The sequence below is a fragment of the Seriola lalandi genome, unplaced genomic scaffold (assembly GCF_002814215.2).
Source record: "Seriola lalandi dorsalis isolate HSWRI2012SDOR001 ecotype SW California unplaced genomic scaffold, Sedor1 jcf7180002054901, whole genome shotgun sequence".
NCBI lineage: Eukaryota > Metazoa > Chordata > Actinopteri > Carangiformes > Carangidae > Seriola > Seriola lalandi.
The window spans coordinates 5,836,873-5,862,952 of record NW_019525453.1 but is presented as its reverse complement, the minus strand read 5'-3'; the positions used below and the strand labels follow the sequence as shown (position 1 = coordinate 5,862,952).

The 26,080-nt window shown below is 39.7% G+C and overlaps 3 protein-coding genes across 5 annotated transcripts in view; 2 read left to right on the top strand and 1 right to left on the bottom strand.

The window, feature by feature from the left end:
- Nucleotides 1–8,543, top strand: part of scara5 (scavenger receptor class A, member 5 (putative)) — a 92,445-nt gene extending 83,902 nt beyond the window's left edge. For all 3 annotated transcript variants that reach the window (XM_087180363.1, XM_023430023.2, XM_087180364.1), the window contains one exon: nt 2,940–8,543. In XM_087180363.1, coding sequence (XP_087036489.1) covers nt 2,940–3,073 — 134 coding nt within the window. In that variant the 3' untranslated portion in view covers nt 3,074–8,543. The remainder of the gene's footprint in view (nt 1–2,939) is intronic.
- Nucleotides 8,544–11,773: 3,230 nt separating this feature from the next.
- On the top strand, nt 11,774–17,943 carry pbk (PDZ binding kinase). The gene is made up of 7 exons (XM_023430323.2): nt 11,774–11,857; nt 12,470–12,634; nt 13,197–13,336; nt 13,695–13,864; nt 14,755–14,884; nt 16,091–16,276; nt 17,321–17,943. Exons 2-7 carry the CDS (start codon nt 12,471–12,473, stop codon nt 17,551–17,553), a joined length of 1,023 nt encoding a protein of 340 aa, XP_023286091.1. The 5' UTR covers nt 11,774–11,857; nt 12,470; the 3' UTR covers nt 17,554–17,943.
- Nucleotides 17,944–18,347: 404 nt separating this feature from the next.
- LOC111672761 (N-acetyltransferase ESCO2) lies at nt 18,348–25,985 on the bottom strand. The gene is made up of 15 exons (XM_023430322.2): nt 25,864–25,985; nt 24,806–24,868; nt 24,255–24,409; nt 23,762–24,062; nt 23,318–23,657; nt 22,912–23,033; nt 22,588–22,699; nt 22,296–22,383; nt 22,111–22,153; nt 21,193–21,343; nt 20,763–20,894; nt 20,163–20,252; nt 19,729–19,872; nt 19,454–19,638; nt 18,348–19,090 (listed from the first exon to the last, which is right to left on the bottom strand). Exons 2-15 carry the CDS (start codon nt 24,856–24,858, stop codon nt 18,958–18,960), a joined length of 2,049 nt encoding a protein of 682 aa, XP_023286090.1. The 5' UTR covers nt 24,859–24,868; nt 25,864–25,985; the 3' UTR covers nt 18,348–18,957.
- Between the last annotated feature and the right edge of the window lie 95 nt (nt 25,986–26,080).

The following is a 26,080-nucleotide window of genomic DNA, read 5'->3' as shown; positions in this document are numbered from 1 at the left end:
AAAAAAAAAAAAGATTTTGGATTTTGGTTATGAAAACAAAATTGACCTAAATTTTATTTCTCTGGGATTCACTGGAGAGTTTGTGTCCAACGATGATCTAAAGTCATCAAAACTTTATACTAGGTTTTTCTTTTTATGTGTTGCTGCTCCACTTGAGCTTTGATGGAGTAAAAACACAAAAACAAGCCAAGTTGAAACTGGCAGAACCAGTTCCCAAACCCATGTCTGTACTTATTTCATACAGCACATGTTCCCAACATAAAAACACAAATGTCGAGGTGTCAGTGCCATCTCATCAGGCCAGTGTAGCGCTACAGCTGCACTTTCTTTGCTACTGACTGGAACTGGATTTATTTTGGACTGATCTTTGAAAAACCTTCTTCTTCCGACGCAACATAAAACACATGAGAGGAAGGAAATAGTGTCTAATATAGTCCAAATGAGAGATTTTGGAAACATTTATTTTTCACATGGTTCATGAAACATATCTGACATCTCGGTATGTGGTCCATTCCATTTGCAGCTGCAGTTTGTGTGAATTCTCTTAGACTTGCTCACAATGTAGAAGGATGAAAATAACACAGTTTTGATTTTGTCTTGACTTGTAAAAGTTGTAAGAAGAATTTGTTTTTGTTTTGATTGCTCTCCGAGGCTCAAACCTGTTAATGAACTGAGGACAAAGGTCTGTGGCAGAGAGCATTAAAACCTGTGTATTCAATAAACAAAAAACGTCATTTACATACGTGTCTGAAGAAGTGTAACATCGCTTCCCCCTACTTAAAACTTGTGCATAAGTGTAAATTAACAGTAAATCACAAGGAGCAGCTGTCAAAGACAAAACACATTCTTCAACCTTCGGACCATGCTGTCAGATATGTGACCCACAGGCTGCAACTAACAGTTCTTTTCATTATCGATTTATCTGTTGAATATTTTTTGGATTAATCAATGAATAGCTTCGTCCATGAATGTAAGAACATCGTATAAAATGTTATGATGTACCAGAGCCTAATGTGACATCTTGTTTTATCCCATCAACAATCCACAACCCAGAAATATTGAATTTACTATCATGTAAATGTAACAGAAAAGCATCAAACTCACATTTGAGAAGCTGCAAACAGTACATTTTTGGCATTTTTGCTTATTTGTTCTTTAATTTGGTGATAATTTTTTTCTTTGTAATCCTTTGCGCCCCTTTATGGTTGTTTTGCATCTCTTTGTCTTCTCTTTCGTAGTTGTTTTGTGGTCTCTTTTGTGATTGTTTCATTGCTTTTCCAACAAGAAATCCCAAATGTAATTTCATGCAGGAGCTCTGATCCCCTTCAATGTTCTATCCATGATACAAATACACCAACTCCAGGATTACCGTTTGACTCTGGTAGTTCCTGTCCCGCCCCTCTGATCCTGCCCCTGCTGTTCAGTGACACTGACAGCTCTGTACACCTGAGTGATTAACAGCTGTGATTTAGAGCAGAGCAGCGGAGATGACTGCCACTATCTCCCCATTTACAAAGCTCCAGATGCTGCTTTAAAGGCCGTGCTTACAAGTCAGCCTCTGTTCTCACCTACAGGACATAAAGCCTTTAGTTCTGAATCCTTTAAAGTGAAGAATCAGCATGTGAGTGCAACCAAATGTTGTTCAGTCTCACTCTTATTCCCTCACAGCTGAGTAGCATCTCCACCGAGCATTTAAAACTGTTGCAAAACTGAAGCGTTCGGGATTTTCTTGAAGCCTCCAGTGATTCTGGTTTTACAAACAGGAACCAAAGTTTATTGCTAAAACAATCCAGCCAAAAGCTCTGCTTACCAGCTGGGACTGTGTTCTATTACCGGATATTATATTATCTGATCAACAATGCTGCGAGGAAGCACTGGGAGTACTTGCTGTCTCAATCAGAGGACTCAGTTCAAATGGTGAATGTTCCTTTGGAATTTGATATGTGGAGGAGTTGGTAGATAAAACCATTTGCCTCCAAAGACATTCTGATAACTGGGACATAAATCCGTTGATTTTCAACGAGCTAATCCAATGTCAGAGGACGCACAAACGTTTCATATGTGTGCAGATGTGTCCTCGACGTAACCTGTTTCACAATGCAGCTTAAAGCTTTGTTGATTTGGTAACGATATGAAATCGAAATTTGCTTTTAGAGAAGAAACAAGAAGTGTTTATGTATACTTTGTCTAGTTTATGGTAGACTATACACTGTGTGATGATAAAACTCAGCTGATGATAAAACTCAGCTGCAGCCAACACGTTCCTTCTCTTTGGCTGCAGTTACATCATTTTGACTGTGCATGAACACAGATGAGTCAGAGTGATGCATTGATGAGCCATCAGAGAGAAGGCTGAGCTTGGACTGCTGCTGTTGAAGTCCAGATGTGATTTTTTTTTTTATTTCCCAATAAATTCTTATGATAGATTATCATTAAGATGATGAAAATGACTTTGGAGATTAGTTCGATTTCATTCATCACATTCCATCTTTCTACATATGAACTGTATCCTAGATGGGAGCCTCTCTTTGAATGTCTTGGAAAGCGAGTTTGTGAACTTTTTCTTTTGCATATATTCATTGGGTTTTTACTTAACATTGTTCAGAATATTTACCAAACAAACAATTATTAAAACATGATGGAGAAAAAGAAGCAAAAAAAATTAAAAACACGAAAATAACAAGCTCTCAGATCAATGGAGCAAAGCCAGTGAACCAGTTCAGGCAGTCAACCTGAGCTGCAAATGCTACACCTTCTCCCTGGATCACCTAACGGCACCACAGCTCCAACTTTAGTCCTGGGAGAAGAGAACAGCTTTGAATTACATTGACAGTGTGCAGAAGCTCGGAAAAAGCCGCGAGCAGTGACATCAGACTCCGCACAGTCGGAAATAGTTCCTACTTGTCCATTTTGTAACGTTTCTCCTTCTTTCTGTGCAGGTACTGGTCTGATCTGGATGGATGACGTCGCATGTGCAGGGACTGAGGACACCATCCACCAGTGTAACTTCTCTGGCTGGGGCAAAACCAACTGCGGCCACGTGGAGGACGCTGGTGTGACCTGCGCCGTCTAAGACCTTCGCGATCCTGGTCCTGCTGCAGCGGCAGAATATCTCCTCAAACGGTGCCTTGAACTTTTCGGAAGCTACAAAGTGCGCAACATCCTACCAGCTTTTTTAGAAGTTCACGTCTAAACATGTGACTGTTTTAGCCACGAGACTGAATCATGGGGCTGATGAAAGTGCACATATTTTTTAAGACTTTGAGTTGATACGCAGAGGGATGATCGCACGACAGGACTCTTCATCAGGACTGTATTACAGAGCTCCCCTGTCTTCAATGAAGGACCAGAGGTCAGCTTTTATAGGAGTAGAGAGAAGTTGCCCTCAGAGGTTTGTCTGGGGTCAGTTTGCTGTTTTGACCTCCAGGGTGGAGTCAAACTGATCCAACAACTCCATCATCCGAGAGCCTTCAATTGTCAGCTGTTGTCTCCAAGATGCTGCGGAGCTGAAACGGCACATAACTAAACTGACGTGACTGTTTTATTGATGAACTGATTTTTCATTTACAGGCAGCTTTTCTTCTCAGTATTATGTAGGAATGGCTTTTGCTAAGCATACCACAGTGTTGCCTTATCATATCTATCATATAGCGTCATTTGGACATTTGCAGCCTTGACATCTGAGTTGAAACTGGGGCTTAAATTTCATCTTAAACTTAAAAACTGGGCGTCGCTTCTGGTGATGAAACTGTAGAGGATTAACCCCTAGAATCCAGCTCCCCTCAGCTTTACAGTGAGTTTCAACTCATTGTTTAGCTGTTTGTTGTTTGTCTTTACTGTTTGGGTTCACTCTTCCCGCTCTCATAGTGTCATTTTTGGTCACAGCAGGCAGCTGTTTTCACTGAAAACGCCCCGAAAAAATAACTCCCTGTACACTCCCTGATCAGCAGCAAACAGCAGACAGACACAGTCAGAGACCAGCTGGTGAACATAGTGGAGCATTCAGCAGCTAAGGAGCCAGATATTTTCTTCAGGAGTCGGTAGAGACAAAAAACAGAACTAAAAGCATCAGGTAGAGAGAAACACGAGTCCAAATATATGGTCATTTTGCTCTGTAACTGCTGGATGTGTAAATATGCAACTAACAAGTTCATCATCTGGTCTCAAGTTGCCAAAAAATAAGTTCATGCAGGTTTAACATTTTACATTCAGTGTTCCCCACCAAAAGGCATTATGCGTTTATTCCCTGCAGGTCTAACAAACAGGTCCAATGCTTCTTCACTGCTTTTGTTGTATTGCTACATTTCTTAGCACATGCTGCAAATTAGGAGCAAGACTGTGTATTACGCCTCCTACATGCTTGAGCGTGTGCATGATACAAACAAAACAGGGACCCGCTCATAAAAAGCTTGCTTCAGAGCACTACTAGAGGTCAAAAACTCTACAAGTGAACGTGATAGTTTATTTTCAAGCTCTACTAAAACTTGTCTTTACATTTAATACACAAAAAAAGTGTTAGAATCATTGCCCAAATCTGCAGATCTATTTTATCTCATTGTTTCAGCCTAATTTCCAGCAGCAGGCAGCTGTTTTTGTCACCTGCTCAGCAAACAAACAGAGGACAAAGTTGGGAACTAGCTTGTGAATGAAGTTCAACATCCTGCAGCTAAAGAGCCAAATATTTGGAGTTGAGAGTTGCAAAAGTGCAAACAGGTAAAAGGAGACAGAATTTTTGGATTTATATTCATCGGGTGGGCAGTAACATGACTTTAAATGAATGCTTATGTTGGTTTGATGCCTGAACGGCTTTAAACTTGAACAACTTCATAAGCCAATAATACAGGAGATGTTAGGGCTGTATGTTTCAGGTTGTTTTTCTGCTCCTGACCTGGACATCTCTTCTTCTTTTAACCTGCAAATCACCAAATCAGTGCTTACTGTGTGCTTTATATTTATACAAGGAAAAAAAAAAACCTGCAACTAACAGATTTTGGAAATGGTTAACAGGCACTACAGTTGACAGATGAAGCAATTATGAAGAAGAGAGAACAGATGAGTATAAACAGATGGATGCATGGATGCCTGCCCTGTACAATTTATAACGGTGGGTCTGTCAGTGTTTACTGCCAAAACTTGGGTTGTTTCAGCATTAATGCACATGCGTAAGCAGACACACACACGCACATGCCAAACCAACCATAACATAGAGGCTTTTTCTTCTGAGTTTTATTCCTCTCTCAGGGGGGTTTAATCTTTATAGCTGCTCTGAAATCCAAAAAGGCTGGTACCTCCCAAGCGTCCTGGCTCACTTCTCAACCGAGCTAGAGAATACACCAAGCTTGGAATAAAATATATGTAGGAACCTGTCTCTTTACCCAGTCATGTTTTATATTGGAAGAGGGGAGGGAAAACATTTTTAGTGCACCTTAAAATTTGGCAAACTCACACAGCCTAAAACCTCTCCCCCAAGGGCTGTAGTTGAATTCTCTCTGCTCCTATAATCTGGAGTGAAATCCGTCTGTGTAAGCTGTCCTACTTTAAACAAATCAAAAAGTGTCTGGCCCGCTTACTTTTCATGAAAGTGAATCTGCAAAGATGATGATGATTGAATTTTCATGTCCAAGTGAGAGGAGAAAAGAATGTTTTGGATATAAATTTGACTTTTCATGGCACCGCAGCCAGAAATGACTTTTTTTTTCTACCTCATGTTAAAGTGCCTTGGTGTTGGTCTACGTTTCTTTTTAAACCAACACTCTGCCACAGAAGAAGACAAATTAATGAAGTGAAATGAGAAAGGGGAATCTGGGTAAAGGGAAAATGAGGTGAGAAACCAGACTCAATAGACTCAAAAGAAGTTATAGCAACACAAAAGGGGATTGTGGGTAACATGTTTTCCTTGTGTATTTTTCTTCAAAAGTTGATTGGATAACTCACTCAACTGCTTGAGCTAAACAAAAAAAACTGGTCATGTGATGAAGTCACTTCTGGTTCAGAAAACTGTGATCATTTTGCATGTCTGCATTACTACATACTGTTCAAGCACAGCTGATACATTACAATCATTAGACCCAATAATGAACAGCATTGACAACTCTTTGGAACACACCAGGAAGCTTGTTAGTTATTGTTTTCATCTTCACTCGCTCATCCTTTATGCTGAAGATTTTTCACTTTGTTCACAAGGTTTTGGAACCTGTTTTATAAAAGCAATAATACTTTTAAATGTTTCTCACTGTGACTTCTGGGATTTAATGACACCAACACTATATAGTATGTGGCTGCTGGAAAGATCCCAGTTGATTGTTGCATATTTTTATAGTACTCATTAGATCTGGACGTATTAATCAATGAATCTATGAGTCAATAGGCTGAAAATTAATTGGCAAGAAAGATGATAATGGAGTAATTGCTCAAGTCATTTTCACGCAAAAAAACCTCAGCTTCTCAAATGTGAAGATTTCCTGCTTTTATTTGTCTTATATTGTAATCTGAACATACTTGGATTTTGGACGATTGGTCAGACAAAATCAGAAGACAGAAGATGTCAACTTGTGCTCGGGAAAATTATGCTGGACATGTTTCACTATTTTTGCATATTTTGTAGACCAAACCATTTAGATATTAAATGAGAAAACAACTGGCGGATAAATCGATTACAAAATAATCATTAGTTGCAGCTCTAATACACTTGTATATACTCACTGCATGTCCTAATATATTTAAATGGACACTAAGTCAGACTTTAATTCATTCATTTTAGAATTTAATCCCACTATGCAATTACCGGTCATGACGCCCGCCAGTGATTCATTGATCCACCAGCAGAGGGCACTGCTCTGGTGGAGTCATCACATGAGCAGAGGTACTGATGTCCACAAGTGCACTGAGACCTTTTTCCAGGTGAACTCAAGGTCCTCTGGGAGTTTCAGGTCATCCCATTCTCCCAGTTTGTCCCACAGGTGTTGCACTATCAATGTCGCCCTTGTATAGGAAACCATGTATTCTAAAATCTCATAGTTACTTGCGAGGTAGTGGTAGATAGTCGTGCACGTGGTGATAAGACTAAGCATCACTCGTACAAGCTGATTGTAAAGTGAATGCTGTCTCATCTCAAAGCCTCCTTCAGCCGACAGCATGAAGCTGGTCAACAAGGGTCTTGGATCCTGGTGCGCTCCATTTCCCTTTGCCCAGTGTATTGTGTCCATGTACATCAGTTGCTTTACTTGGCTATAAAGGTCACCTGGAGGAGGAAGCGTAGAGGACTTGTAATGTTCATCAAAGCCTGGTTTTGATGACGGCAGGACTGAGTCTGACTGGCCGATAGGTGCGATGAGATGAAGGTTGTCTGTACGTATGAGCAATATAGCCCACAAGCTTCCTCTATCAGCTGTGGAGGCAGGCCTCGGAGATGGCGATACCTTTGTTGTCAGGCTTTGATGGGATATGACTGTTCTGCTAATAATAGTTACCCGCTATGAAAGCTTGTCCACGGGCAATCAGCATCTCCTGAGCAGCTTAGTCTAGCAAAACAGGCTGCCGTGACCCGTCATCAATGACTGCGTAGGCCACCGTCTCATGCTGTCCATTCCCAAGAAGCGCCATCACCGTGACCTTCACTCAGACAGTCTCAGCTGCTGAAGGCTTGCTGAGGAAAAGCACCTCAATTAACAGTCCTTCCAAAACAGGAGCTGGTGAAGGTGTCTTTTTTTTCCTGCCAGTTTTTCCTGCCCTTTCTGAAGCTCATCCATCGACATCATGCATCTACCTTTCAAAGTTGCATCCAACTGAACAACAGTTCCTGCCGCACCGCCAACAGCTCACGGAGTCCTTAATCCAATGGTGCTTCCGCTGCTTAGTGAGATGCCTCAAGTTACTGCAGCTGTTGAAAGTATTGTTGGTGTGTTCTCAGTACTGGTCTGCAGGGGGGTTTAAAGCAGCCTCTGCTGGCGTGGACTTCTGCCCTCATCTCACAGCTAAATGTGTTTTGACTGATGTTCCTTCCAGGCTGAGTGGTAGGCTGTCAGATAATAGCAGGATAAAACAGTTGTGATGTGATTTCCTGATTGGTTAGAGGTTCCTCTGCACCAAATCACTGCTTCGAGCTCATGGGGTCAAATAACTCGAATGCTTTGACTTTGAAATGTAAAGCACCCTAATGCCATACCTTCGAAAGCGAGAACACATCGCTAAACCAAGTGCACTTAACCACTTAAATGTGTGTTTTTCCAGGAAAGATTTAATGTATACTTGGTTGTACTAAGACTTTTCTGTATGCAACTTCGACATAATGGCTCCAGGCACTTCTGCATATACATGTGTCTGTTTTTTGTTTTTTTTTACATTGTGCTGGTCATAACACATATAAGGGCTATGGAGTTAACGACATACATACAAAAGTAAATGGCTAAAACAAACATGATTATGTCAAGAAAATATATTTGCTTAAAAAAAACACAACTTTTTACTTTATGTTCTGTTGATTTTTGTACCACTAAAATGCTGTATATGCACTGCTGAAATAATAAAATGTAGATTTGTTTAAACAGGTGAACTTTTTTTTCTCCAGATAACATTGAGAGAGGTGATATTTTTTTAACATGTCAACTGGTGAAGAGAGTCTTAGGAAGTTGAGTTGGACATGTGTGTGTGTGTGTGTGTGTGTGTGTGTGTGTGTGTGTGTGTGTGTGAGTTGCACACATGATCACAAGCACTGATGCACGTGGATGTGTGCACCATGTATGTGACCTGACTGACAGCTCTGAAGTGTAATTGTAAGTATGAATGTTTCCACATGTGAAGCCAACACAGAGATGATTGGCCGACAAATCACCTGATCTCCAACCAACACACATGGCCGACAGTCAGAACAAAGACTGGGAAGACCGTGTGGTTCAGGTCAGCATGGCTTCATTTATCGTCCAGGAAGGTAAAATTTTACTATTTCTTATTTGATACAATAAAATGTAAAGGTGTGCAAGTGAATTCCTATTGCACATATGTAAGTGGTTGGTTGGCTGGATGGGTTTCTGACTTAGTTTGATCATATTTAAGCCCAGGAACACATGATAAATTAATTTACTGTTGCTTCAGTAGTTGTTCATCTTTTTTCACCTCTACGATCTCTTCTGTTTGCTCTGACCAGCTCAGGATCTCCATTATCAAAGGCAACTTTGTCTCGTTCAGGCAGATCTTTAGATCTCCAGGTAGCCACAGTTTATTGTTCGTAAACATTTTAACTTGATATTTGTTTGAATACAGTTACATTAAATACGATGTGATAACATGGATCAATTCATGTATATCATCACTAGAATTAAAAAGCACATCCCATGTAGTATCCTCAAAGCAGTCCCTCATGTATGTAATTACCCACATATGTGGATATACACCACTGCATGCAGGAAGATAAGAGGCAATTCTTTCCATTCTATCATTTGTTTGTGATTATTTAAACTCTCTATGGGAGGAATTGTATATGATTATCTTTCAAATTATTCTGATGACCTAATTTTTGTTTGGCTGTTTCTGAAATCCCTCGCCGATTCTATTCGGTGGCTGAATTCTGTAGAGTGAAGTTTAGTGCCCTAAAAGTCAGGGTGGAGCTGAAGAGAGCCGGGGTTGACATCTGGGTTTGGAGCTGAAGGGTCAAAAGGGGCCTAGACCAATGTGGCTGTTTATCTGCCATATTTTTCATGGTGTGGGCTAGGTCTCTCTGTACCAATTAAGGAAAATCTTAAAGCTATATTAACAGTCACTCATACAGACAATCTGGCACAGGGAGCCCCCTAACATCTTGGGTCCATGGGCCTGCGCCCAGTAGGCCCGTTCAGGAATCCATCCACAACATACAATAATATTTTTGATGGTACACTTCCAGTTTTGTGGTAACTGTTTGTAAAAAAAAAAAAAAAAAAAGAGCTCTTTCCAGGTTCAACATGATATTGTCTTTCATGCTTAAGTGCGGTTCATAAAAAAAAAAAAAGACTGGCCTGCTCCGAGCTCTGGCCTCAACCCCGTCCAGCACCTTTAAGATGAACTGACTGAACACTGACTGTGAGCCAGGCCCCACATGAGTGGTCCTCCTCACTAATGTGCTTGTAGCTGAATGGAAGCGAATCCCTGCAGCCAGCGTCTAAATTTGTTTGGAAAGACTGAAAGCAGAGCAGTGGAGACTGTTACAGCAGCATGTTGACTGATGATGCAGTTTTTGCGTGAGATTATCAACAATCACCACATGACCACAGTATGTTTGTGGCTCAATACACATCTGAATATATATACATAACTGCTAATTTAATCATGTCTTTTTTTCTTGTAATGTGCACAGCTTTTATTTGATATGTCAGGTGGGATTTGATTTTTTTTTTTATGTAATGGTCCTTTTATTGAAAATCTTTCCACCAGACTTTTCTTAAATTTGTAAATTCTTTCTTGAACTTTGGCAAAAGCATTTGGGTACACACCAAAAATGTCAATTTTGCTGTTCTGGGGCTTTCAGTTATATCACATGATCTTCTGAATCCAACTGCTGTTTTACAAGATCAAGAACGAACTTTGAACTTCTCTTAAAAGTTTCATCTTGCTTCTGTAAAATTGTAGTAATCCAGATTATCAGTACAATTGTAGCATGTGTCACTACATGAAATGATATATTTGTTCTTCATCTGAGTATCCTCCTCTCATTCTCTCTGGCTTTTTCTCTGCAGTCTGACCAGAGAGTAACCCATCCTTAATCTATAAAGTGAACCATAACATGTGCTCATGTGTTCAAACATGAGCTCATTCCCCTAGAAACGGAAAGAAAACGGGGAGAAAGCGAGAGAAAGCAATAGTCCCAGTCTTCCCTTCCACGTCCATTTGTCATCAGACCACATTCCTGCTCCTCTTCTTCATAATGGATCAGTTATCCCTCCCCACAATGAGGAGACTGAGCTGAACATCTGCAGTGTGTGAAGGAGATGAAACAAAAATGGGATCATGAGAGTCGAGGTCAAGGTCAGCCTACCCATCACCAGCGAGGGAATTCTTTCAGACAACTTGCTGATGTTAGAGAGAGAAGAGACACGAGCAGTAATGAAAATGACATAAATCTGTTCTTAACTTGCTCTTACTGCCAACACATGTAACTGATGGGGGGTAAGAACTTTTAATAATCACTAGTCTATGACAAGTTTTAAATTGGTAGCACAGTGTTGCTGTCTTGTTAAGCTGGTGTATGTCACTCATAAAACTAATGACTCAACCTATGTACAAGGCAGCAGAAATAATGAAATTGTCATGTACAGTGGGGGTCAATACGGGCTAAGTAACAAGTCTTTGTCCTGGGGCCTCATAAGGTCAGTCTGGCCATCAGGTTATGTTATTCTATTGTTCCTTGAGTAAATTTCTGTGTTTATTTGAAATTGATTTGTTGTATGATTGATCTCCTGACTAACTGATAATTGATATGCAATCACTGATGAAAATGAATCTAACTTGCAACCTGTCACACATTTTGTCAGGAATACAGGCACCTGCACCTGAAATGGATAAGGGGAGTTTTTGTTACAGGATTTTTATAACGTGACTGACCTCAGCTGGTGAAATAGCTGCACTACAGCTGTGATTGGTTTAACAAGTAATATCTTTAAAGTAACATTGTGTCCTTTTTACATCAACAATAAAACTTTAAAGTCTTTAAAGTGTGAAAAAAACCAAAACAAATTGTCATGAAGTTTGTGACCTGCCGTTGTCTTTTACAAACGACTTGCGTTTGGTTTGTCCCTCTGCCGCATCCGTACTGTGTGCTGCGCAGCAGTTTGAATGTTCGGCGCGGGTTAGCTGCAGAAGTTTTGTTGTGACAGTGAAAGAAAAGCAGGTAACGTCTCCGTTTTTGACTAAATTATAGATTTATCTGACTCAAAACACAACAACGACAACTTGAGACGAATTGTCGACACGTTAACTCCAGTAACTCGGCAAATGTTTTAGCGTCAAAGCTGAATTTACGATTGACATAAATGTTGGTTGCTACTGTGTCTCTGCCGTTGGCTAAATATTGACTGAATAGTGTGACGAACAACATATCATAGAGTTGTTGTCGTTTTCAATTTTAATTGCCACAAGATTTTCAGCTTATTACTCGTTAACGTTATATTCTACTTCTCAACGCAATTATTGGGCGTCATTAAGCCAGGCTCCCTTCAAAATCATGCGGTTTATTGTCGTTTTAAGCAGGCACAGACAAAGACAACTTACACTAAGCAGACTTCAGATTTTGATTCGGCTTATCATATACAGCAAACACTACTTTAAATACTAACTTTTCTAAATTAAATCACCTTATAGTGTAAGCCAGCCAGTTAATTCAGTCGGCAATCGATAGTGTTGCTCAGTTAATTAAGCGCTGCACAGAATAGTCGAGTTCAGGTTATTAACCGTATTCTAATATGTGTTGTTCCATTTTAACTATTTTGTTTTTCATTGACAGAATGGCCTCTAACACATTCACCGACGAGGGTGCATTCAAGACCCCTAAAACCGCCCGAGTGAAGCGCCTCGGAAGCAACGGAGGCACCCCCATCGCCATCCCTGCTTCACCTTTCATGAAGAAGTTGGGGTGTGGGACTGGAGTCAATGTTTACCTCATGAACAGGTTTGTTGTCTTCTCTGATTACACTTCTCCGGTTCGGTTTACACTTCACTTACAATATAGCTCCTCATTTCCCCTCTGTATTCAAAATTATGCCAGTTTAATGTGACCTTGGTCATAGGGACATGCACATACCAGGCAGAGGAGAACTTAAAATATCCAACAGGGTCTCTAGCAAATTTTGCATGTAGATGATCCACAGGAAACAGTTGCAGCTTTTGCTATTACCATGTTCCCTGTTTGCTTGTATTCAGAGTTACACTGATTACTCGACTAATCGGTTATCCAGCAGACAGAAAATGAATCCTGAACTAATTTGATTATTGATTTTATGACAGTTTTAACAAATGGTACCAAAATTTGATCATAAAAATAATTTTTAATTGGGGCCCTGCTTGCATTGTGTATTTCCCTAGAAGAAGAAGACAGCCTCAGAAATTTTAAATTTCATTAAATATAGTGACTTTTTTTTCAGGCTACTGCATATGCAAAGGTTTCATGTCTGTGTATAAATAACATTAGAACAATGCACCATAACAAAGTATTGTTGAACAAATAATTTCAGAATGGAGAAGCTGAATGCATCTCCCTGGGCTGTAAAGAAGATCAACAGCAAATGTGCATCGAAGCAGGTGGCTGTTTACCAGAAGCGCCTGAACGAGGAGGCAAAGGTCCTGAAGGGAATCAATCATCCAAACATTGTTGGTAAGACGTGTTTTTAATCAGCAATAGAGAAGGGTGGTGAGGCGTTCACACAGAAACCTGAGGAAAACCAAGGAGGTGATTAACGCGATTCATGGGAGGCAAGACAGGTGTTAAGTAATGCATTTCCAATGACACTGTTATTTCTCGGGCACCTAAGAAGTTAAGTTTTGTAAATGTTTAACGATGCAGAGAAAACACAAGCAATTGTCACCTTATTGTTCACTTATTAAGACTCAGTTTGAGTGGAAGTAACAGCAGACTTCACATCATTTTTGTTTTGTTGTGTCATACTCAGTTTACTTATGATATTGTGTTACATTCTCTGTTGTTAATTCTACGTCCATATCCCAACATCAAGGTTTCCGTGCCTTCGCCACAGCCAAAGACGGCTCCAAGTGTCTGGCCATGGAGTATGGAGGAGAGCAGTCCCTCAATGACCTCATAGAGAAGAGGAGAGAGGACGGCCTCAAAGCTTTCCCTGCAGCCAACATAGAAAAAGTGGCGCTGCATGTGGCTCGTGGTCTGCAGGTAAATCATGGACTCTGTTCTCCCTGGTGTTAACGTGTCATATCTGCATCAGATATTCTCATGGATATAAATACAGATGCAATATACCTCAACTGCACCTCAAACTACAGCCTCCAAAATGAGCATAAAGTTAAATCGGCACCTCAAAACTACACAAAAACTGACCATTATAACCTTCATGTCAACCTGCCTTATTACACTGCATTCTAGCCAGGTGCACCTAATAAACTGGCAACTGAGTGAAATTGTAGCAGGATTCAATTCATTCTTGTGCCTCTGTGTTTTGAAATATGATAACTTATCATAAATTAGTCTCCACATCACTCGTTTTTTTAATTTCGGTCTTTAGAAAATATGAATCCCTTGTCCTGTTTGTTAATTATTCTCCAGTATCCTGAAAATGAAAAATCTGATAAAATATAGTCGTCTGCCACCTGTTTGATTTGCATGTGTTTGGGGGTTAAATACAGAAAATTAAAAGTTTGGAATTACCTGACAAAGACAGTCAGCAGCTCCAAAAACTTCAGTAAACAGGATTCCTACACCAGCTTCGCTTTTATATGTGAATGAAATGAACTGTACCAATATGTATTTTAATATAATCCCGTATTGCGACAGTTTCATCAATCAGTTTTTCAAGTTATTATTCACACATAATCAGTTCAGCACAGGATGAAAAATGAATTGTTTAATATCTATAATATGATTACTAAACAAAATAAATGGGAAATGAGAAAACATAAACAAAGCCCCTCTATTTTTTGAAATTATTATGTCCAAATCTTGTCTCCTCAACATTAGCCATCTTTTAATTTAATTTTAGAATTGATGATTGTCAAACAAAACAAACACAGGAGTAACAGGAAGGCTTTGTATGTTTTCCTCTACAGTATCTTCACAATGAGAAGAAGCTGCTGCACGGCGACATGAAGTCCTGTAACGTGGTCATTAAAGGCGACTTTGAGACCGTCAAGATCTGTGACGTTGGTGTGTCTCTGCAGCTGGATGAGAACATGAGAGGTAATGACTTTCTTCAGTCATGGCACGCATGATAAAAGCAAGCAAGTAGCTTTGATTTGAATATACAGCACTGTACTCAGTGTGATGGTTGGGCAAAGGGATAGTGGGCTCAGGAACATCTCAAAAACAATAAACTGTATTATCTAGGGTCCATTTCCATTGAATTTGAAAAAGTCTGGAAATGTTAATAGTTCTAGTTAAGTAATTCTTCATTGTAAACTGGTCTCTTAATATAGCCTTTAAGTGTATGCAACATTGCATTTTACTGCACATTGTTTGGGACAAATAAATCATTAAAAAATGTAATGATTATTAAAATTGGATAATTTTTGTGCTATAAAACATGCTGTCTTTTGTTCCTCTGATGCAGCATTTACTACTAACAGGATATTGATGCAGCACTTCAAACTAACATTTCCTCATTAGTTCAGGATTTCACATAACCAACCAGTGTGGAATTGATCAACTCTACGATAAATGTGTCATCACATAAACAGCATCACATCCATTTTACCACAGACGAGTCATAATGGGCCTCTAATGTTTAATGAATCTGCAACTATTTTATTGATCAAAATCTTTTCAAGCAAAAGTCACTAAAACTTCACTTTAGGTCTCAGCCTCTCGTGAGAAAATTGCTTGCTTTTTCTTGTCTTAGCAGTACAGTGAATATCTTTGGATTTTGGGCCGTGGGTTGGACAAAACAAAGCATTTGATGACATTACCTCGGTCTGCAGGAGAATGTGATGTTTTATAGATCAAACAACTAATGGAGAGAATATGCAGTGTGTGTGTGTGCGTGCGTGTGTGGACACAAGTGGGATTAATCATGGATTAAAGCACAGAATTGGCAGAGAAAGTTTGGATAGAAACGACTGTTTACAGCAGCTGATTTACTTTGTTTTTCTGCCCAAGCAGCAACATAAATTCTTCAGTCTTTCATGCTTTGTCTCGTCTTGTACATACAGTTCATCTGCCAGTGGGGTCTTTCCCATCGGGTTTAATTTAAACTAATTGCAAACTTCTGGATCTTCCTTTCTAGCAATTGTCAACAGGACCCAAGATCACAAGCTTTGTATTTTTAGAAATAATATAATTTTGGGTGAAGCCATTGCGGCAGCACAGATGACCTGAATGTTTGTTTTGTACTTAAATTGTTGCCCAGTCCAATTTGAGTTTTATTAAAGATGTTTATATTCTCTTCAGTGTCAGATCCAAAGGCGGACTACATCGGCACAGAGCCGTGGAAGCCAAAGGAGGCTCTGGAGGAGGGAGGAGAGATCAGCGACAAGGCTGACATCTTCGCCTATGGTCTGACTCTGTGGGAGATGATGTCACTGGCTATGCCTCATCTGGAGATGCTGGAGGGTTACGACCATGAGGAAGATGAAGGTGAGACACACTGTCTTGTAAAAACATTGAAAGAACTGAAATTTGCACCCTTTACATTTGCTTGTAATTAGACCCGAAACCATAAATTTATGAATTATTTCATGGACAGAAAATGAATCTGCAACTGTTTGATAATCGAATAAATGCAAAAACTTTGGTTTCAGCCTCTCAAATGTTAGATATTACAGTTTGTCTTAATCTGGTAATTTTGTGTTTTGGTCTGTTGAGACAAAACAAGACGTTTGAACACATCAGCTCGAGCTTTGAGATAATTGTGATCTGGATTTGTTCAGTGATTTTATTTTTTATTTCCTACACCAACTGATTGACTAAGAAAATAATTGGCAGACTGTTCAAAGAAGAAAATTGTTATTTGTAGCCCTAAGTGTAACGTGTACTAATGATGAAACTGAGGCATATTCTACTCTCAAACGCTTGGCTTCATTCTGAAATGTAAAATGCGACATGTGAGTGCTAAAGGTCAAAATAAGTTTTCGTGTAATCTTTGGATGATGAGTCCAGTTTGAAAATATTCAATCAAAACATAAATTGGACTAGAGTGCACCTATTGAGTATGTGGAGCCTAAACAATAGCCACAACTGTTAAATATATGGCATTTGTTGTGTGATGTAGCATCTCTTTGCCCCTGATAGTAAGTGGTCTATTGTATAAAAGTGTAAATTTTTTTTTTTTTTTAAATACATTTTTGCAGAGGTGGTCATTAATTCAGGTGAGGTAAAACAACAGAACAAAATTGTTTATTAGATCCTGACATTTCCTGTTAGTTTTCCTTGTGAAATACTGGACACATTCACCTCCTTCAACCTCTGAGAATCTTTCAAATCAAACATTGTGAGGAGGAAAAACGACTAGGTGACAGCTCATGTCTTCACTAAGACAGTGATAATGTGTCACATTGCTTAAATTTTCTTTTTTTTTTACCACCGTACAGCTCTTAATTCCTGTAAAAACAGAATAAGGCAGTTTGATTGGGGACATAGCAAAAAGCTACATTCAGACCAGTATAACCGTTTGTGTTTCAGATGACTCGGTGGAGGAGAGTTTTGATGAGGACGCCTATTACGAGAGGTTGGGGACGAGGCCGGCGCTGGATACCGAGGCTCTGGGCAGCTCGTACAGGAGGATGGTGGAGCTCTTCTGTCTCTGCACAGAGGAAGAGCCCAAGAAGAGACCCTCAGCCGCCCAGATCGTCCAGGCTTTAGAGAGCAACGCCCCGCTGGAGAAAACACCTGCTGAGGTGATTGTTATTGACTGATTTACACAGCTAATTCAGAATTTTCGTCAAAGATTTATATGGAGGGAATCCCCTGTCCATGTTTTCCTATTTTCCAGTTTGTTTGGGAGATTTTTTGTTCTAATTTAGCAACAAAAAAAAACTACAGCTGAGTGACGGGTGAAAGTGTCAGTTGATGGAGCATCAGAGGCTGGCTGTAATCTCTACTGTACATCTTTGTATGTTGTCTTTTCTCTCCTGTACTGTCCACTTTTGTTGTGTAAATGTTCGTTTTTTTTTTTTACTTTCATTTCTTGTCACTTTCTCTTGAAGTTTTTTCTAAATATCTTTCTACCTTCAATCTTTGGTAAAATTATTTTATATCACTTGGTCAAACTTGAATTTTTGTCACTAAATTAGAGTAAAATCCCACATCCTGTGTTTTTGTTTTCCTTTTTTAATGTCTTGCAAATTCTAGTTCACTGATGTATCTGTGGCTGTAGTATTTTAAGTGTTTCGTGGAGTTGTCAAAACAACCACCTACTCATTTGTTCTGGAGCTTCTGACCATATTGCATGGTTTTCATCAGTAGACTAAATTTACTCTGTCATGGAGCTGTAGATGTTCAAACTTTCTATTCTGAGCAGTGCTACATAATTTGATTAGTGACATTCCAGCAAACAACATCTGCTGATGACTATGTGATACAGTTGAAACAAGCAGGTTAGTGGATTTACCGTGGAAACTGAAATCTCCACTCAAACATGATCTGAAATGGAGAATATGCTCTAATAGAAATGCTCCTGCAATAATTAGATACATTTCCAACAATCAAGTCTAGGTTCATAAAACAAAGGCAACAGGTTTATTAAATCTATTTACAAAGCTGAAAGCCAATAAAAACAACGGTGGTATCCACCTTTCAACAGGTCAGTGTCTATAAACATATTTTCCCTTCAAAGACGCCTGAAAACCTCGAGCTTGTATCAAGAAAAAAAAAACAGAACTTTTGAATTAAAGTTTTAAAAGGAGGCTTCAGTTTTCTTTGATGCAAAACACAACATGAATCAAAGCTAGCTACGTGGGAATATTCAGAAATGTGAAATATTATCTCTCCAGATTTAAGATCCTTAAGTAAAATATAAACATCTGCCATTATACACACAACATTCAACAGTAAAATGGGCGGCACTGAGTATAAATACCAAGTCATAGGTGAAACAAAAAAAAAAAACCTGCTAAGCCTACTGTATCCGGATTAGAACGCACAATAATTATGCAACTGAAGCTTAGACACAGTTTTCAGTACCAACTAACACCAACCTGAACATTACTGTTTTGCATATGAAAGACAATCCAACAGATCTGTTAATGTGCAGGACTTACATTACTGATTTAACAGGCTGAACTGTAGCGTTAATCCTTGTTTTAAATTCTTTCCAAACTTCATGCGATGAAGTTGTAAACTAGGAAGGCTGGTGTGTTGCTGTACTTGGTTGCAAACAGTTTGCCGTCAGGTGTCGGGTCAGAGAAGGCAATTTCCTCCTTGGTTAGATGACTGCCGTACATGAAGGTGCTCCTAAAACAAAAAGACAGAAAGAAAGAAATCAGTGTGTGGCTTTGCTGTAGTCTGTGTAGCTGTATGATGCTCTTAACAGGAGGGGAAGAAGTCAGTAGGTATGCTTCGCTTTTACAAAATAAAGCTTCCAAAGTGAGGACTGAGCTCACTGCTGATGAAGAACTTTAAGGCAGAAACATTCTTTGAAAAGCTCCTTTGAGTCTGATAAACATAACGTTTTCTAATCTTTAACTGTGTTCTCACTGTTCCTCGTTTAAGATGAAAAGTAATATTCCCCCCCAAAATAAAAGAAAAGTTGAGGCTGAAGACATGCTAATTTGTACAGACAAACAGAAGACAGCAAGTGTCAGTGTGACGTCGTACCTGACGGTGTCCAGCATGCGGGTGGCGATGCCCTGCCGTCTGGCCAGGCTGAAGACCCAGATCCGACTGATCCCACACAGAGCTTGTTCCGGGACAGTGGAGCAGCACCAGGCTCTGTGTCGCTCCATGAAGTCGTCCTTGGTCATATCCTTGTGTCGATCTGGCTGCTCAAGGACTCTGTAAGCCTGTTGGGGACAACAAAAAAAAAATTGTATCAGTAAAAGACACTGAACAAACAAGATTAGGAACCACTGTATTAAGATCTTCAGCCCCACCTGTCGTATGGGTTCAGCGACGAGACATCCCACCACCAGTCGCTCCGTGTTGATGAACAGGTAGGTCTTGGCCTGTGTGGGTCTGCTCAGAGTCACCTGCTGGAAACCCAGCTCGTTGTCCGCTACACGACGCACGTCCTCAGCCTGAAAGCAAACACACAAGCAGGGAAAGTCCATGGAAATCAATATTAAAGAACAAGCTAGTTAAAAACAAAACACTTTCACAATTCATGCATCACTTGTGTATCAAGTATAATCCACATGAAATGACACCCTCTCAAGTAAAACACATACTTATGTGCAGCGATGGATTTGAATATTTGATTTATATATTCTCACATGTTTTTTGTTGATTATTAGTGACAAACATACAAAACATGCAAACACACACAATAAGAAATAAGCTGGGGTACATCCAGTGTAAAGACTCTCACCTTTTTGATGGCGTATTTTGGATCATCTGGCATCACCAGGAGAATTTTTCCATCCCAGAACTCGGCCACCACCCGCTCCTTCTTCCAACCCTGGCAATACAACAGAGAGAAGAAGCTGCAGTTAGAAGCCAAAAACTCATAACAAACTCACCTCCCCATGAAACTGATGCCAGCAGCCTTGGCAGAAGATCTCCAGAAAATACCAAACCACTTCAGATAGAAACAAATCATCACAGCGGTACAGTGGCAAAACGAAAAATGTTTTGGGGATGAAAACAAGTTGTTTTTTTGTTTTTTTTATAGTGAACTTACATTTGTTGGATAAAAGAATAAAGAGTAAACTATTAATTGTTCCACTGTTTTAGAGACTAAAGGGGCATTAAATAAGGTTGTCAAAACCTATTTTGAATTTTCTTTCATTAACATGTTGAACTCAGGTTGAACATTTGCTTTGTTCTATTTGAAGTTATGGTTCTCTGCACAATCAATTCAAACAAGTAGCACTATCAGATCTACATTAAATTGTGAATAACTTCATGAATTAAAGGTGTCTGCCGCCTATATGAGCGAGTTCAGAGAGAAGGAAGGAGGAAAGTTTACCACAAATTTGATGGAGTCGAGAAAGCGCTGGTGGAACTGGGTGTGTTGGAAATTGTCCTCTGGATTGTCTGCACTGTACACCATCCCACATGAGCTGCAGGTTGTTGCTCCAAACTGTTTCTGACCTGCATCCTGATGGTGAAGTACAGAGAAAAATACACTCAGCACACACCTGAACATTAACCAACAAAATCCCAAGCCTGGTGTGACTTACTAATTTCTACCTTCTCCTTGTACGATCTTACTTTTTGTATGTACTATAGGTGGCATGAAAAAAAAAAAAAAAAAAAATCACAGTATTGTATCAGTATATTGAATATTGGACTGAAAAACGAACCAGCTTTAATACAAAATGACTGCATCCGCCATTAAAAATGTAGTGCCCAACATGTTACGAACCAAAACAATATAATGTAAAACATTAACATACGATAATGAGTTGGTCGCCATCCTGCTTCTCTTTCCTCCTGCGAGCACTTCGCTCTTTAGCTGAAGGAGGAGGAGTCTGCAGTGATTTGTGTGTTTTGGGGCCAGACGGGGTGCTGCTGGACACTGGAGGCCGCAGAGCAGCGTTCTTTAACCTACAGGACGAACAACATGAGAGCATTGGTGTTACATACAAAACAAAAAAACATGGTATCGAAGGACATCAACATGGTAATCAAATCAAAACTGCGACCTGTGTCTGTTCATCATCCATATTTATAAACTTGTTACCGATTACTTAACTTAATCCTGATTCCATAAAAAGTAACAGTTGATTAGTGCCATCTTCACACCAGTGTTGTCATTAGTGCTCGTGTTTCTAACAGGCAAAACTCAATAGTTCATCCTCCTACTTTCTATTATCCTGGTGTTTTGTCTTTCCTGTAGAGGATAAAAATGTTGGAGGATTGTTTCCATCAGCTTTTCCACCATCATCTGCTGCCAAATCTCTCAAAGCTTTAGCTCTGTACATGCTGGAAATACAGCAACTTCTCATGTTGTGTCACAGACAAATCTCTTTTTGTGCTGTGCTGAATTTTTGAATTAAAGCACTGATAATTGGAAAATACACCAAACCTCCACCAATTCACGGAGGGAATTCTAGAAAAAATCTGATTGGTTCCTTTATTCCAAAGATGAGAAATGATTTAGTTACAGAAATCTTCGGAAATGTCACAAAATAACTGTTTTGGGAAAGTGTTTGAAACAGAGCTGCATGGATTATAAAAATATGAAGAATTTCCCCAACGGTTTAGTTGTTGTTGTTGTTGTTGTTGTTGTTGTTGCTGTCATTGTTTGTTGTTGCGAATCTTTTTCCAATAAAAGATTTAAGTGGGAAAAAGTGTGGACTAAAAAGTCTCACCTCTTGGCGGCGGAGCCAAAGATGGGATACACCGCTGCACATTCTGTGGAAACATTTTAAAATGCATTTTAAATAAAGCCTTACAGGAGCCTTTGAAACAGTCTCAGATGAAAGAAAGGAAGGTGTCAGAATTTTTTTAAGTGTTGGTGTGGGCTGATGTGTTGGGACTGTTTTACTGTGGATACCTTTGGGGGGGCTGGAGGCAGTGTTGGTTGGACTTATATCACTCAGGTCAAAGACGGGCTCAGAGCCCCCGTCTGCCAGAGAACCATCCTGGAAAAAGTTGAGTTTGATATTTTGAGAAACGGCAGCAGAAATTGAAAAAATTGAGAAATATTTTTTTTAAACACTGTTAAAATTCAATAACAAATTTCTGGTAATGATTAATAACTGCACTGAAGTTTTAAACATATCGATGACCAGCAAAAGATCCGGTGCAAGAATGTCTGAATATGTGGATATAAACTACTGCTGTACCCGAGGAGTGGTGGATGGGGCTGCAGCTGCAGAGCTTGGTGATGGGGTCCTTGTCAGCATAACCACCAGCTGCTTGGTAATCCCATGTTTCTCTGCCAAGACTTTAGGTGAGCTGAGGGAAGAAGATGTTTGTTTATTATCTGGAACAATGCATTTGCACTTATATTAAAAGTTTAAAGAAAAAGAAAGAAAAATTAGCAATAATTTTTGTTTGCAAAAAGATTTAAACTTTCAGAAAAGTGTGCAAATGGAACAATTTCCTTTCAAATTGGGTGAAAAAATACAAACTGGGGGCAGCTAAACTTTTATATAATAGCAAATCACCTGAATGGCTGTGGAGTTTTAGGCTCTTCATCAATACAGTCCATCCAGTCTGTCGGATCAAACTTTGCTCTCTGTTTGGTGCTCTGCTGCTCCTCTTCTGCCACGACTGGCTGGACAGCAGTCTGCAGGAAACGACCAGGACAATATCGTATCAAAAAAAAAAACAACACACACATCTGGACAAATACCACAGTAAAAGCTCCAGAGTGAGCCGGTTTGCAATTTGCTACTTTGAGTTGCGCTTGTGTCTTCGCTGCTGCCTCACAGATCTGGTAACAACTCTTTGTGTCATTTATACCTTGATTAAATAACAAATCTCCATCACAAATGAGGGACCAGTGCTTTTTTTGCTTGTTACCAATAGTGTGTAAAAGTGTAAACACATGAACACAGTGGTTCTACTCACCTCTTGAGGATGTTTATGTTGTTGGTTCATCACCAGAGCAGGTTGCTGCTGCTGCGGCTGCTGTTGCGGCTGCTGTGGCGTAGATTTCTCACTCTGCGTTTGTGGCAGCGCAGCTTTCTTTTTCTTCTGAACTGAAGCTGGCCTTGTCAAAGACTTTTGCGCAGATTTCTTGTACATGGACATAGGTTTTTTCCCTGTACCGAAGAAAGCAGCTCCAACAAATATCTTCGGTTTGGGCTTCCGGCTGCTGAAAGTGATGGTGATTGCTTTCTTGGACTCTGTTGGTTTGATGCTACTGGCGGGAGCAGCAGTTGCAGTAGGTGCTGGTTTAGCAGTGACACTGTTGAAGTGAATAATGCAACAATAAGAAAGCTAGATTAAAGATCGTGATAAAAAATGTAAAAACCTTTGATGTCCAAAAAAAGACTGGAAGTGGAAACAAACCTGCTGTTAGGTTTTGACAGCTTGATCGTCTTCGTGGATGTCGAAAAGCTTTTCATAACCATCTTCCCCGCATTACTGGATCCTGCAGACACCTTTCTCGGCTTTCTGCCTCCTTTTAAATTCTTCTTGTTCTTCCTTTCTGGATTTTTTGCCTGGGAGGGAGGTGATGGAAGAGGAGGAGGGGAAGGCAGAGACTCCTTTATCGCCTTCCTCTCTAGCGGAGTGAGATAGATTGGCTTGTTCTTGCCATAGAAGGAGCTTGTAACGACGGTGGGTTTACGAGGCGTTTTGGCCGGAGAGACTAGAAAAAAAGGAATATAGAGAGATACGGATGGTGAAAGGAAGTATGGGTGTGGGGAAGAATTATCATTTGCGGTATGTCTCTGTAACAGTCGATGTTTAAGAACACTTCCTGTCCAGAATACATCTTTCTCAAACGTCAGAGAACCACATCATCTGAACAGCAAGCTCGCTTTTCACCAGTCCACCCTACCTGCTGGTCTACGTGGGGATTTCTGTGGTGAAGGACAGTTCTCCTTGTCCAGACGCCCAGCAGGCTTCTTTTTGGTTGGAGACTGATGGAGATTTCTCTGGGACCTCCTCTTCAGGGGGGACATCTCCTCTCTCTCCCCCTTCTTGGCTGGGTGACTGGTGTTTGAGTAACAGAGTATGAGAAATAGCGCCATAGATCCAACACAACTTTTATTAGATTTCACCAGATGAAAACCTCTTGTTAGATTGAAAATATGTAACATGGAACTGTAATTATCTCATGGGGACACACAGTATATTAATAAGTTCAATTGTTTGTCATCAAAGCTTAATATTTTTTGAATTTTTTTACATACAAGTGTATAAATTTGGTAAACTTAAATCAGGAACTCTCTAAGGATTCACTACTTGATAGTTTTCCATAATCTTTCCTATGGACACATTTCTATCCGTGACAAAATCTGTACGAATAGAAATTTGTTATATCTGAGTGTATAGTACATTTTGAGAGTAAATAAGGTAGTCAGCCATTTTAAGTATGTTCTAACAAACCTGTCAGAGTCCAGAGAGGCGAGCTTTCTCTTCCGTGTAGTGGTGGGCATCATTTTCACAAACCTAGACACAGAACATTATCAGGTCTGCTGGGTGAGCATAAAAGACAAGGCAACTTGAAGCATTTCAGTTTGAAGTATTACTCTTCTGCTCAAGGGCTGCTCCCTCTTGTTAACGTACAAGCAGCAATGTTTTCAACCAGCTTAAAACACAGGAAAATGTTTATCCTCTAATGTATTTCTAATATCACAATTTACTGCAATATTGGTTGTAAGAAAATTTGCCTCTATTTGCATCTGTCTACTGGATGGTAAATTGAAGGCAAAACATTTACCAAATACAGATTTTAAATGATCAATATGCTTGTTGCCAGGACGAAAGGAAGGAAGGAAGTATTCAAGTGCTAGTGTTTTATTTCCTCTTATGAAAGTGAGATCTAATGCTTTTGTAACAATTACAGCCGCAGTAAGCAGTGCCACAAGACCTTTTATGGATGTCACAAAAGGTCATAGACCTAAATGCATCTTTAAGTCATTTTGCTTTTTTTGGTGATAATTTATCAGCAATAGTTTGGCGTGAATGTCTTAGTGACAGAGTGAATGGAGCGTGTGGAGGCCAAACTCAAAAACAATACCTCCAGACCTTTATATCTGCAAGGTGACTGATAGACTCACAAATTCACGTCATGACTGAAACATTTTAATCTTCCATGGGCAAAAATGTGAATTTACTCGACATGAATGTCATCTTAGGTTAGTTTAGCGCTTATTTAAGAGCAAAAGTGGCGAAGAATGGGTAATTGGCGGGATGATTACCTTATGCAAAGGCGTCTTTTTTCTCCAATACAAATTAGCTGAGGTGCCGATATCAATTAATAAATGCCTAAACATAAAATAAGACCGGCATTTTTTTCTGAGTAGTGATATTTGTTTGTTTTATAGTTCGTGAATAGACCTTTCTTAATTTAACGTTACGTTGAATACGACATTCCGGAGAGAAACAAGCAAAGTATCAAACACACACACACACAACCGTAAAACACATATCAGTTTTCTTACCGAACACGTTTCTGGCGCGCTACATAAAGAGATAAATATTGGTATAAAAGTTTATAGTAGTTTGTGGCGGTTCTCCTGCTTCTCCTGCCCGCGTTTCTTCTGTGTGTTTTGAATAACCCGCGCCAGCCTTCCGGAAACGGAAACGCCGGAAACGTAATTGAGTTACCACAGTAAAAGCGTAGCGGGCCTTCTGGTCCTAGCCTTCAAAATAAAAGAT

Bases quoted from the DNA above. Each gene is read 5' to 3' on its own strand.
- LOC111672761 (XM_023430322.2), bottom strand. From the start codon at position 24,858: ATGATGCCCACCACTACACGGAAGAGAAAGCTCGCCTCTCTGGACTCT. The intron at 22,384-22,587 runs GTACAGCAGTAG...AACTTTTTCCAG, and splicing joins CCCCATCCACCACTCCTCGG to GATGGTTCTCTGGCAGACGG. The intron at 19,639-19,728 runs GTGGGGCTGAAG...TGTCCCCAACAG, and splicing joins TCGCTGAACCCATACGACAG to GCTTACAGAGTCCTTGAGCA.
- pbk (XM_023430323.2), top strand. From the start codon at position 12,471: ATGGCCTCTAACACATTCACCGACGAGGGTGCATTCAAGACCCCTAAA. The intron at 14,885-16,090 runs GTAATGACTTTC...TATTCTCTTCAG, and splicing joins GCTGGATGAGAACATGAGAG to TGTCAGATCCAAAGGCGGAC. The intron at 16,277-17,320 runs GTGAGACACACT...TTTGTGTTTCAG, and splicing joins CGACCATGAGGAAGATGAAG to ATGACTCGGTGGAGGAGAGT.